Genomic DNA, 14,074 nt, shown 5'->3' with positions numbered 1-14,074 from the left:
TATCATGCCTTCCTACCACTGTATTATTAGTGTTTGTCCTTTTGAAGGATTTGCCAAAACTCCTTTATAAGGAACTCCTTTCTTTTCTCCTTTTCCTTCCCTTTATTTTTCTGCTTTTCTGTTTATGTTTCTTCAGATAGAATCTGAGGCCCCAGGAATGCTGCTTAAGCATCCTGCCACTTCTTTTTTTTTCTTTTTGTCAAAGTTAATTTTAACATTTATCTTTTTAAATCAAAAATCAAGTTTTGCTTTGTTTTCCTTCCTTCCTTCCTTCCTTCCTTCCTTCCTTCCTTCCTTCCTTCCTTCCTCCCTTCCTCCCTTCCTCCCTTCCTCCCTTCCTCCCTTCCTCCCTTCCTCCCTTCCTCCCTTTCTCCCTCCCTCCCTCCCTCTCTCTCTTCTAATTTTCCAGGGCATATTATTTCTTGTCTTGGCTCTGTCTTCAGAATGTATATAGACTCTTCTACTGCTTAACACTCACAGACTTTACTAAACCTTCACATTGTGTGCATTACAGCAAACTCCTAGTCTGTTTTTTTCTCTTGTTCCCTAACCTGTTCTCAGTGCTGGGCAAAGGAATTCTGTAAACAGAAGTCAGATCATATATTTTTCGCTGTTCACTACATTTCTGTGCTCCATTATCACTAAGCAGCAAATCAGGTCTTCATTACTGTCCACAAGGCTTTATTTACATCATTGCTGTCCAGAGTACGTCACACACTGGTCCACAAAGTAATTGCAAATTGAGAATGTTAAAGGTAAACTATTTAATATCTCTTAAAAAGTTTGGGTTTGTTTTACATATAAATATATTCCTATTCTCTCCTTTAAATTGTGCTTTATGCTTTGACCTGTAAAAGATAAAGGAGCACATCTTCTCCCTCTGTTGATAATGGGGAGAATTCTGTTCTTCATGCCTTGGCTGTCCCCTGACTCACTTCATTCTACAGTTACTACTCCTCCAACATGCAAGGCAAGCTCTCGCCTTTGAACTTGCTTTTACTTGTGTCTGGACGTTTTCTTTTTCAGACTGCTATATAACTGTTTTTACTGCCCTCCTTTTGTTGCTTACTGGACTCCTAGGATATTGAGGTGATCGAGAGCACTTTTGCTGTTTGAGATCATAATATAGCTACGTCAGTTCCCATTTCCATTTCCTTTGTACAAACCCTGCTCTATGCCCATCCTTGCAGAGTCATACTTCTTGTGGGAAAGAGCACACCCTTTACTCTTGTTTCTGTTGGCGCTTCTCAAGTGCTCTTGCTCTGTATATACACTTGGTAGACTTTTTGTAAATGCTTGTATGTGCATTATGGTCTTTTCTGCTTTTTCTTAGTTTAACCTTTTAAAGTAATGAATTAATGCCAAATACTTTTCCTGTGTATATTTTCTGCTTTTTCTTAGTTTAACCTTTTAAAGTAATGAATTAATGCCAAATACTTTTCCTGTGTATATTGAAATGAGCATACTTTTATTTTCTATTTTATTTCATTGAGAGAGAGGGGGTAGCACTAGATTTTTCTACATTAAGACATCTTTACATTTCTGGAGTAAACTGTTCTTCATGATAAAATAATGTATTTTATTCTGCTTGGATTATTAATATTTTAAGATTTTAATATATATATGTCCACAAGAGATATTAGACTTCTATTTAGTTTTACTTAAATACAGTTCTTACTAACAACATTATATTTTTGTTTAGTGAATTGGGTGGATTTCTTTTGCATCTGAACAGAGATATTGATCATCTCCCATGAAGGTGGAGCAAGACTGCTCAAGCTAGTTTTCTAGACCCATTTGCTGTTGGGGGATGAATCAGGGAGGCCTAGAGTACCAGCTCAGTTTCTTTCATGTATTCATATATGCATCTTTTAAAATTTCTTAAGTCAATGTTTGCAACTTGACTCTTGTGTGTGTGGTTTTTTTTTTTTTTTTTAGTCTATGTCTATGTTAGTTAGGTTTGCTATTGCTGTGAAGAGTCACTTCCTGTGGACCTAAAAGGCCATTTTTATTTGGTCCACCAGATTTCACTCCCTGGTCCCCATAAGCTGTAGCCATATTGTAATGCAAAATGCATATAGTCTAACTTCAAAAGTCCCCATAGTCCATCATAGACTGTTTAAAAATCCAACGTTCAAAGTCTCTTAAGAGACTCATGCAGGGGCTGGAGAGATGGCTCAGACGTTAAGAAACACTCGCTGTTCTTCCAAAGGTCCTGAGTTCATTTCCCAGCAACCACTTGGTGGCCCATAACCATCTATAGTACGCTCTGGTATACAGACAGAATATTGTGTAAATAATAATTTTTTTAAAAAGAGACTCATCAGTCTCCTAACTGCAATCCCCTATAAAAATCAAAATCAAAACGCAGGTTACATATTTCTCAGATACAATGCACAGATATATATAACCATTCCAAAAGGTTGGAAAGGGAACATAGGGAGGAAACACTGGACCAAGGCAAGACCAGAAACCAGCTAGGCTAACTCCAAACTCTGCTTCTCCATGTCTGATGTCAAAACACTCTTCAGATCTCCAACTACTTTTAGCTTTGTTGACTACAACATACTTCTTTTTCTTGGGCTTATTTCACTCCCTGTTAGTAGCTCTCCTTGGTCGGTATCCCATGATTCTGGAATCTCCAACATCTTGGAGTCTCCAAGGCAATCCAGGCTCACCTTCAGAGCTTTACACAGTGGACTCTCAAAGCCTCCATGCAGAGACATCCCTAATACTGCCTGACCTCAGCTGCTTTCCTTAGCTGTGGAGGGAGAATCGATAATCTCTTTCTTGTATCATTGACACTAAAGCCAGAACCACATGGCCAAAGCTGCCAGGTTCTGCTACTTGCTGGGTTGGTACATCGCCCCCTTATTCAGTTACCTCATCGCCAGCTTTCCTTTTTTGATGGTTTCCCTCACTGCCTAAGCTTGGTTGTCCTGGAACTTGCTCTTAGACCAGGCTGGCTTACTACATCTGGCTCTAGGCTTTTTAAAAAATTTCTTTTCACAAGTTGGAAGTTTAGCTGGATGGGATCTTGCCCTGAGGTCACCGTTCCCTTTGTTTCATTTAACATTATGCTTCTCATTAATCAGTTGATCTCCTTAAGTACAGGATTTAGCTCCATTCCATTTCCTAGTGCCCCCCCTTTTTGAACTGTATATTTTGTATTTTTCCTTGTTCAGCTTATTCCTTTTCATTATAGTTCTTCATAAGAATAAACACTAATAATCATACAACAGAGTCAATAGTAGGCTGTTTTGAAAGGTTTTCTGTTTGGTTTTTTTTTTTCCAACACAACTAATCCAGAACTCTTCTCAGCACCACTGTCTTCCATGCTCCTAATAGTATGACCCACTAAGCTGAGCTTATCGCATTTAGCTGCTTTTCACAGCCAAAGTCCCAAAGTCTACATTCCTATGAACAAAGTCACGGTCAGGCCTATCACAGCAACATCCCAGTCCCTGGTACCAACTTCTGTCTTAGTTAGGGGTTCTATTGCTGTGAAGAGGCACCATGACCACTGTAATTCTTATAAAGGAAACATTTAATTGGGGCTGGCTTACAGTTTCAGAGATTTATTGCATTATCTTGGCGGGGGGTGGGGGGGAGTCCTCCTTTGCCATCTGACCCTAGCTTATCAAGTCTCATCAGGACTACCTGGATCTTCTTCCTCTGTGGCCTGGAAAGGCCCCATTGCCAAGGGGAAGAGATCAAAGCGCAGGCAACTGAGTTTATGACAGAGGCAGCCAATATAGCCTTTTATATAGGCTGTTCTTACAAGAACAGATGTACACAGATAAAAATAAAGGAAGGAAATGGTTTTGTTCATACAATTTAAAGAAAAACTTTTCTGGTGTAGTTATTATCTTTTACAGTAAGCTTTTTGTTCTTAACTATTGTCCATGGTTATACTTATAAAGTTCTCACTTTGCAAGCATATGTGTGGATCCATTCTATTTCTTTGGCAGTATTAACTAAACCATGGTAATTTAAAATTCCTCTGCCCTTCTCCCCCTCTCCTCCCCTCCTTCTGTGTGTGTGTAGTGTGTGAGCCACTATTGAGCCTGATGTGGTAGCTCATGCCTACAGTCACAGCACTTGAGAGGCAAGAGCAACAGGATTGTAACAGGTTTCAGCTTGTCCTGGTCTACACAGTGAGGTTCAGGCCAGGGTTACAGACTGAGAGCCTGTCTTAAAGAACACACAAAATGGGGACTCTACCATTGAAATTTCATTATGAATAATTAATGATTTCTCCTATTACAGGTGTTCATTATAAACTCATCAAACATATTTCTTCTTGAACCTGCAAATGAAATAAAAAATCTTTTGGATGAACACACAGATATGTGTAAACGTATTCTTAATATTTATCGATACATGGTTGTGCAAGTATCAATGGACAAAAAGACCTGGTAATAATTCTTTATAGTTATTATTCTCTGCATAAGTATAGTTGGATTTTCAAGGAGTAGCATCTGTGAATAGGGTGCATTACAAACTGAAGGGCTGCTATTACTGAATGAATACAAATATTTATATAGTGATCATGGTGACCGTAGACTGTCTTATTTTATTTTAGACATCCTTATTAACTTCTATAAGACCCTTTGGACTGCCTAGAGTAGGCAAAATTGTCACCTCTTTCTTCCAGGAATGAATGCACACATTTCTGCTTATACAGAGAAATTATGTTTTGCCTGTGTGGCAGTTGAAGATGTTATTAGATGATTGAACTATTAAAACCTATTTCTTTACTTTGGCCTTCATTGTCCCTGCTTTCAGGCCTCTTTGTTCTTTTCCCTATGCACTTTTGGCCTGTCTAACCTACATCTTGCTGCTTCCCAGAACTGTCAAATTGCCTTTTCCTTAGCATATCCTGAATTTTACTTTAGAATATCCACAGTCTTTTTCTGTGCTCACCAAAGCTATTTGGAGTCATCCTATTCTTTCTGTATTTCCTTTTTACGTATTTTTCCTTACTTTACCTTGTACCAGATAGGTATCTTTGTCTAGTTCTTTTCAAGATAATCTTGATTCTTAAATTATTTATTAGTGTCAGTTTACTCAACTGAATTGGAGCCACCACCAAGAATAATAAAAGTTGCCCTAATTTTGTATTGCTTACTTTATTTAATGTAATACATTATGTATTCTTAGTTCTTTAGATACTTGGTAAATAAAATGGAAAAGTAGAACTTTGAAGAATGAGAGTTCTGTAGCTTGTGTTAGAGTAATAAATGGTTACAGCCAACTTAAAAATAAAAAAGAAAGTGTAAGGTATAAATATAGACTATTCTCTTGAGGTGTTTCTTGTTTTGTAAACATTTGACTCATTAAATCACACAATTGCATAATTATATAGCATGTGAGGCATAATTTTATGTTATATTTTCAGTATTAGGTATTTGATTATAGCCTTGCACATGCTAAGAAGTTTTCTGCCACACAACTAACAGCTATATCCTTGGGTTCTTTTAGGTTTTAGTTTTTATTTGCTTTGAGGTTATTTGTTTGTTTGTTTTCTTTTGAGAGCCAGCTTTGCTATCTAATAGCCCAGGCTGGGCCTGGAACTCTTAACTCTCCTACCTTAGCCTCCTGAGTGCTAGGATTACAACTGTAAGCTACCACAAGTCACTGATTTTGAGACAGGGTCTCATTAATCTTGATCTTGCTCTGTAGCGCAGACAGGCCTTAAATTTAGTTTTCCTGCCTTCGCTCCCTTAGTAGTTGGGAATAGAAGCCTGTAACTAACCTAATCAACATCTATTAGTGAACATGTAATTTTTATTTTGGGGTGAGGGGAGTAGAGGATAGTGAACATACTCATATGCATTCATTCTTTTTTCCTTAGAGTTATTTAAATAGGATTACAGGCAGGCAGTGGTACATACGTACACACCTTTGATTCCATCACTTAGGAGATAGAGGCAAGTGGATTTCTCTGAGTTCAAAGCCAGTATGCTCTACAAAGGGGGTTCCAGGACAGCCAAGGCTACACAGAGAAACCCTGTCTCAAGAAAACAGATAAACAAAACAACAACAAAAGCGAGAACACTTGGTTGAAGGATATGCTTAATTTCTGTTTTGCCACTTTGGAGAAAATGGCTTTAAACATTTTTATATGCATGGCATGAATGTTTTGCCTACATGCATGTAGCTGTACTGTATGCATGCCTGGTTTCTCTGGAGGCCGGAAGAGGGCCTCCCTCTCCAGATCCCCTGGACTCAGAATTACAGAGGATTATGAGCTGCCATGTGGGTGCTGAGAATTGAACCCATCTCCTTAGCAAGAGCAGTGAGTGTTCTTCACTGCTGGACTGTCTCCCAGCCCTTTGGCTTTATTTTAAAAAACTTTTTTTTTTTTTCACTAAAAGTATATGTAGAATTTCATGTAGACTATGTGTCTCCTTGAGTTAGTCATTAGGAGATTATGACTGGTCTTTGTTTATACAACCCATGGTGAATGATAAGCAGAGTTTAAATTACGGTCTTTCTCATTTCAAAAAAGTGTACACTAATAATCTAGTACTTGAGAGGCAGAGGCAGGAGGATTGCAAATTTGAGGATCACTTGGACTACATACAGCTATACTTGCCCAGAAAACAAAAAACAGAAAACTATCCCAAACTGAAGCACTCTTTTTCTTCCTGTAAGTTCTGAATCAATGATGAGCCAAGAGTCTTGCCATGTGGAACACAATTTTAGAGTTTATTTTATATTTTTAATTTAAAAAATTTAAATTTTATTTTTCTGTATCTTAGTATTTTGCCTGCATGTGTGTCTGTATACTGCATGCTTGCCTAGTGCTGGGAGAGGCAGAAGAAGATATTGGATCTCCTGCTGTCTGGGTGCTAGGAATCTAATCTGGGTCCTCTGGAAGAACAGTCCATGCTCTCAACTGATGAGTCATTACTCCAGCCCCATAGTTCTTTTAAGTGTCTTTAAAGCTGAAGTCATACTACCCAAGGCAATTACCCACATTTTAACAGTGATTTTATGAGATTTTTTTCTTTTTTGATCAAAGTTATTCTTTTTGTATTATGAATTTTAAGAGTCACCAAACACATGAGTAAGTTAAAGTTGGGCTGTAAATAAGACGAGGTTTATTTATAAACTGTGTCATATGTACTTAGATTTTCATTTCATACAGTTATTGACACTTAAGATTTTTATTCTCTGAATGATATGTTTGTTTTTTTGGTTTTTTTTTTTTGCTATTTTTTTCTTTTTTTAATGGTATGGGGAATTGCTTCACACACTAGGCAAATGCTCTGCTACTGAGCTATACCTCTAGCCCTAGGATTTTTTTAATGATTTATTTATTTTATTATATGTACATTGGTGGTATGCCTGTAATTATATCTGTATGAAGGTGTCAAATCTCCTAGAAGATGAGTTACAGGCAGTGTTGAGCTGCCATGTGGATGCTGGGAATTGAACCTGGATCCTCTGGAAGAACAGCTAATTCTCTTTAACTATCTCTCCAGACCTCATGTATGTATGTATGTACATAAATATTTTTACTCTGAGTGATAATCTCTTCTTTGGTTCTGCACTCACTTCATCTCCTCAAATGGCATCTAGATCTGGAACTTACTACTTTTTTATTCCCATTTATTCCTATTTGTGTCTATCTATCTATTTATTTATTTATATTAAAATTTATTCACTTTGTATCCTACCTGTAGCCCCCTCCCTCAGCCCTTCCCAATCCAGCCATCCTTCCCTCTTCTCTCCCCCTGCCCCTTCCCCAGTCCACTGATTGGGGAGGTCCTCCTCCCCTTCCCTCTGACTCTAGTCTATCAGGTCTCATCAGGACTGGATGCACTGTCTTCCTCCGTGGACTGGTAAGGCTGCTTCCCCCTCAGAGGGAGGTGATCAAAGAGCCCGAGTTCCTGTCAGAGACAGTCCCTGTTCCCCTTACTAGGGTACCCACTTGAACACTGAGCTGCCATGGGCTACATCTGTGCAGGGGTTCTAAGTTATCTCCATGCATGGTCCTTGGTTGGAGTATCAGTCTCAGAAAAGACCCCATGCCCAGATTTTTTTGTTCTGTTGCTCTCCTGGTAGAGATCTATCCTATCCAGGTCTTTCTATCTCCCCCTTCTTTCAGAAGATTCCCTGCACTCTGCCCAAAGTTTGGCTATGAGTTTCATCATCTGCTTTGATAACTCGATCAGTAGAGTCTTTTCAGAGGCCCTCTGTGGTAGGTTCCTGTCCTGTTCCCTGTTTTCTCCCTCTTCTGATATCTATCCTGTTTGTCTTTCTGAGTAAGGATTGATCATCTTAATCAGGGTCCTCCTTCTTGCTTAGCTTCTTTAGGTGTACAGATTTTAGTATGTTTATCCTATATTATAGGTCTAATGTCCACTTATAAGTGAGTATATACCATGTGTGTCTTTCTGCTTCTGGAATACCTCACTCAGGATGATCTTTTCTAGTTTCCACTTTTGCCTGAAAATTTCATGATTTTCTTGTTTTTAATTGCTGAGTAGTATTCCATTGTGTAAACATACCACAATTTCTGTATCCATTCCTTCGTTGAGGGACATCTGGGTTGTTTCCAGATTCTGGCCGCTGCGAACATGGTTGAGCAAATGTCCTTGGTGTATACTTGAGAATATTCAAGATCCAGCTCTACCACTCCTAGGCATATATCCAAAATATGCTTTATTTACATTTCTTCCAGTGACTATCCTTAAAACTGTGCCTAGATAGAAACTGCAAAATGGCCTCTTAAGAAGTTGACTTGATAGGGACTTGGCCTCTAGCTTGGCTCTATACTCAAGTAAAATTCTCTTGTCAGTTTGCTTTTTCTTTTCTTTTTTTTTCTTTTCTTTTCTTTTTTTTTTTTTTTTGATACAAGATCTTACTGTGTATCGCAGACTGGTCCCAAGTATTCCAACCTCCTGCCTCAGTCACCCAAGAATTGCAAATGCATTCCACTATGCCTTGCTATTAGCCTAATTTATTGATATGTTGGCAATTTTGTTCCTAAAATAGCAGGTATAGCTTTATGATATTAGTAGGAAGCATAGAGGAGAAAGAGTTAATGTGAGGACAATGTTAAAATTGGTTCTGGTTTTAATACTCATATAGAACAAAAAATTTAAAAATTGTTGAATGGGGCTAGAGAGATGGCTGAGCAGTTAAGAGCCCATTATGCCTTTCCAGAGGACCTGACTTCAATTCCTAGCTCCCACATTGGGAGCCCACAACTGCTGGTAACTCCAGCTCCAGGAGATCAGAGGCCCTCTTCTAACTTCCTCAGGTGCCTGCACATATATGGCATACACACACACACACACACACACACACACACACACACACACAGATAAACACACATATATAAATAATTTTTTTAAATTACTGAAACTAAAAGGGAGGAAAGGACATGGTGGCAAGCTTCTGTAAGCATTAAGAGATAGAATCTTGGATCAGGAGTTGAAGGTCATCCTTGACTATATTAGGAAGGTTGAGCCAGCCTAAGCTTCATGAGATCCTGTCTCAAGAATCAAATAAGGAGTTGGGAGGAAGGGAAACAGTATCTTTTCCTTTTTTCTTTTCTAAATGTTTTATTAAAACCATAAAACAGTTTGTGCCTGAAGGTATTATGTCCTAAAAGGATTTTATAATGTCTCATAAAGGCTTACAAACTTCAATTTTTTTTCCAAGTAGTACAGGGCGAATCTTCTTCTATTGAGGCTAGCTAGACAAGGTGGGCTAGTTAGGGGAAAGACATCCAAAGGGAGGCAGCAGCATCAGAGCCAGCCCCTGCTCCTGCTGTTAGAGGTCCCACATGAGCACAAGCTGTGCACCTGATACAATGTGTGTGGCAAACTGCAGTCCTTAATTTTAATATTTAAAGGATTCTAGAAATTGGGTAGTCTTTCAAAGAATGAGTATTTGAGTTATTCCAGTGATAATGTTATTTTACAACAGATTAATATGAAAATTGATCAGTAACTCAAAGCAAGAAGGAAACATTAACGGATCTTCTTTTTTTAAGGGAACAGATGCTGCTTGTGTTGCTCAGAGTCACAGAGTCGGTACTGAAGATGTCATCACAAGCTTTTCTGCAGTTCCAGGGGAAGAAAAACATGACCCTGGCAGGTCGACTTGCAGGACCACTTTTCCAGGCAATGAAAATACATATGTGGATAGATGTGTTTGTTTTTAAAGGATTCATTGAAGCTGAGCTTGTTAGTAGGGAAAATGCTTTAAATCAGAAACCTGCTCATGTTAAAGGATGTTTTATAGAGCTAAACTAAAAGCTGCTTATATAACAGACATACATACAGATTCACAACCTACAGTAAGAAAAAAACTATGACGAGGAGTAATGGTGTTTTTTTTTTTTTACTTCTTGTGGCATTCTGGTGCTTTCAGAAAGCTGTCAAAGGACTACAGGGACAGTGTCTGATTGTTGTAGAAGTTTCTGAATTCCAGGGATTATTAGGAAGGCCATTTTCAGTTCGTTCTGTAGTAATAAAACTGTAGTACATAGCCAAGAGGCATTCTTGGGCTGCGCCATAGGTTCTGTTGTTCTCTTCTAGAATTGAAGTGTCAGTGGTGGCTTTAACATGAAGGTAATGTGCTTACTTTAAACGTACCATGAACTCTGAAGTAGAAAATATTTTTATGATGACATATTAAATAAAATTACATAGTTAGAATGAGTCTTATATCTATGGTTGTGAGCCTAGCCTTTAACGGCTGAGCCATCTCTCCAGCCCTTTAGAATGATTCTTAATGTCAGAGATAAAGGCCATAAATATAAACATTCACATTGGCATTTTTTAGTTCTTAATTTCTGACATAAAAATTTCTGCTAGTGATAAATTAACTTTTAAAACAGAAACATGTATTAGCTAAACTTTCAGAAAATTTTCAATTTTCATAACTAGCCCAGTGATGGGAGCTGTAGAAAGACAAAATTTAGCTTGTTCTGCAAAATAACTTTTTGGTAGTTTAAACATTTAGAGAGAGGATGAAAGGTCATTAGTCCCTTCTGTTTTATCTTTACATTTCATGTGTGAATTTGTAATAATTCCTTAGCAAAATTCATGAATTAAAGTTTTGAGAACTTTATTTTGTGACTTATATCTTCAATAATAGGGTACATTTTTAGTATCAATTACAAAACCTCAGAGGGTACTGGATAATGAGTATTTTCTGCCTTCTTAAAAGTAAGCTTTTGATACTGTAATTGGATTTATTACAAAATACTCTTAACTGCTGTTGTGTTTTTAAAATGAAATTTAGTTGTAACCTTTACTTTACGTATAGCTTTCGAAGGTTGTTTCATTAGGCACATCTCTAGGACCCCTCCCACCCTTTGTAGTAGTAAAGCAAAGTTCCAAATTCCATAGTCATTTCCATCTTTAATCTTGGATTAAATCAGTAGTTTGAAGTTTTTCATTTAAAAACTCAATGTCAACACTAAATAATATGGAAGCATCTCTTTACATAGCTTTTACTTAGCTATACAATGCAGTATGGAAGTTATGCATTAAAGTTACTGTTCAGTCTTGTATTCTTTGAGTACTGGGAATCAGTAGTCACTTAGCTGAAATTCTTATCAGGTAGCAATAATTGCATGAGTTATTTGTGCAACGTGTAGTAATGGATATTACATGATTTAAATTTTTTCTGCTTTTAGGTAAAAAGAATTTAATAGTTTTTTTTTAAGTCACACACCAAATAGATCTCATTGTTACTTCTAAATATTTGTCTTTGTAGACTCTCATTGTTGCCTGGATCAAAGCAAATCTAAATGTGTACATCTCTCGAGAACTCTGGGATGACTTACTTTCTGTGTTATCATCATTGACCTATTGGGAAGAACTGGCCACTGAGTGGTCATTGACCATGGAGACACTTACTAAAGTGTTAGCTAGGAATTTGTATAGTTTGGATCTCAGTGATTTGCCTTTGGATAAGCTGAGTGAACAGAAACAAAAAAAGCACAAAGGGAAAGGTAAGAGTTGTTCAAAGATTCTCCATAGGAATTTGTTTAAATAATTTAGTAGGGGAAAACGAAGCCAGAAGGAGTGCTGAGGGCAGGTCATCTTCTCGACTCTCCTTTCATTTATTCTGGAGGCGTCACATTTCCAACTGGGAAGTACAGAAATACAGTGCTATCTTTTTAACCTTAAAACTAACAATAATAAGATAAAGACTGTTCTACATATGTTATGGTCAATCTTATATTTAACTGAAGTTAAATAATATACAATCTTAACTTTTATTTTAAATTATTAACCCAAATCAGAATTTATAAAATGTATTACTTTTTAGTATAAGTAATTTTTAAGTAGACCTGAAAGGATGACTTCATTTTATTTTTAAAGGATATAATAAAGCATTACTTGGAAAATTCTCTTGAATGCATTTTATTAAACGACAAGTAAACATTCTTTAGTTGTGAAATAATATTTGTGTAATAGTAAAATGAGATGAGGGCCATAGCACAATTATTTTATCTCTGTCATGTTCTTTGTGTAGTATTTTACATTTTTAAGAATGAGTTGCTTATATTAGGAATTATATTTAAGTCATGTTTCATATTTACTTGTTTGTCCATGATAGTTAAGTATATGCCCGTACAACTTTTTCTACACTATTTCTCAAGTGGCTATTATTGGTACTTAGAAGTTAAAAACTGTCACTACAAGATGACTTTCCTTCAGCTCATTTCTTATCCATAGGTGTTAGAGAATTATAATTATTTATTGGTGGTGGAAGACAAAATATAATTTTATCTTCCTAAGTTTTGAATATAATTTTTACATATGATGAAGCTTAAAAATCTTTATAGTTATGTTATTTATTATCATTTTTATCATTGTTATTATTACTTATTTTTCTTTTTGGTTTTTTGAGACAGGGTTTTTCTGTGTAACAGTTCTGGCTGTCCTGGACTCTCTTTGTAGACCAGGCTGGCCTTGAACTCACAGCAGTCTGCCTGCCTCTGGCTCCCGAGTGTGGGATTAAAGGTATGCACCACCAGACCTGGCTATAGTTACTTTACAGTGTATTGTGAGGAAGCCTTTAGAATCTGCAACAACATATCCATGATAACTGAAAGATAACCATCAGGCAGTCAATATTCTACATACTAATATTGCATTTCTAGGAGTTGGACATGAATTTCAGAAAGTTTCAGTTGACAAGTCATTTTCTAGAGGATGGAGTCGTGATCAGCCTGGCCAGGCACCCATGAGACAAAGAAGTGCAACGACCACGGGCTCCCCAGGAACTGAAAAGGCAAGGAGTATAGTACGGCAAAAAACTGTTGGTATGTACTCTACACCATGGGAAACAGTTGTTGCTCTGTGTACATTTTGCTTTCTTTTAGGAAATTAGGAATTTTTATAGCAAACAAACTTCCTCCCTGCTGCCACAATTCTTATAGCTCAACAGCATGCTCATAAGCCTCTATGCTTTTAATATATGCAGTCTTGCATTTATGTAGTTTACTTTATCAGAGGTTTCTTTGTTTGCAAATTGTCATTTTATGGAATTCAAAAAGTAGAACTTGGATTCAAAATGTACAACTCAAGCATGAGCTAGTATACTTTTTATTAAGTAAATATACTCACAAACATGGAGATAGTAGCAAACTTTGAGTAATACAATTACATAGTTTTACTGGCTTTACAAACTTCCAACAGGGCAACAAGGAATTCATTCACGCCCTTTGGCAGGCAACTGAGATCGAGAAGAAATCTATATTGTTTTTTCTTTTTTAAATAAAGTAACTTCTATAATATAAAAAAGGATGTAGGAACACTGTGAGAAGCAACTGTAGGCTTAAGGCAACACAACAGACTGTAGAACCAACTGTTCTTTTTTCTCTCAAAGCCATATAACTTGGCTGACTTATCGTAGAGAGAATACTCCTGGAAGGTAGTATGAGGACATATGTCCTAAGCTCTTTCTTACTCTTTTTCTTACTGAATGTCTAGGTAAAATTGGACAATTTACCAAAGCTTTCTAGGCATTATATTAAAGATTACGTGTGTGTGTGTGTGTGTGTGTGTGTGTGTGTGTGTGTGTGTGTGTG

At 37.1% G+C, this 14,074-nt stretch overlaps 1 protein-coding gene across 3 annotated transcripts in view; it reads left to right on the top strand.

Annotated features, from left to right (window-relative positions):
- Positions 1-14,074, top strand: part of Ralgapa1 (Ral GTPase activating protein catalytic subunit alpha 1) — a 230,518-nt gene that overhangs the window by 69,120 nt on the left and 147,324 nt on the right. For all 3 annotated transcript variants that reach the window (XM_055608685.1, XM_055608684.1, XM_055608686.1), the window contains exons 13-16: positions 4,270-4,418; positions 10,016-10,145; positions 11,749-11,986; positions 13,145-13,306. In XM_055608685.1, coding sequence (XP_055464660.1) covers positions 4,270-4,418; positions 10,016-10,145; positions 11,749-11,986; positions 13,145-13,306 — 679 coding nt within the window. The remainder of the gene's footprint in view (positions 1-4,269; positions 4,419-10,015; positions 10,146-11,748; positions 11,987-13,144; positions 13,307-14,074) is intronic.

The sequence above is a fragment of the Psammomys obesus genome, unplaced genomic scaffold (assembly GCF_907164565.1).
Source record: "Psammomys obesus unplaced genomic scaffold, mPsaObe1.curated_primary_1811, whole genome shotgun sequence".
Classification (NCBI taxonomy): Eukaryota; Metazoa; Chordata; class Mammalia; order Rodentia; family Muridae; genus Psammomys; species Psammomys obesus.
Note: the sequence above shows the minus strand (reverse complement) of the source record. Positions and strands in the feature narration are given on the sequence as shown.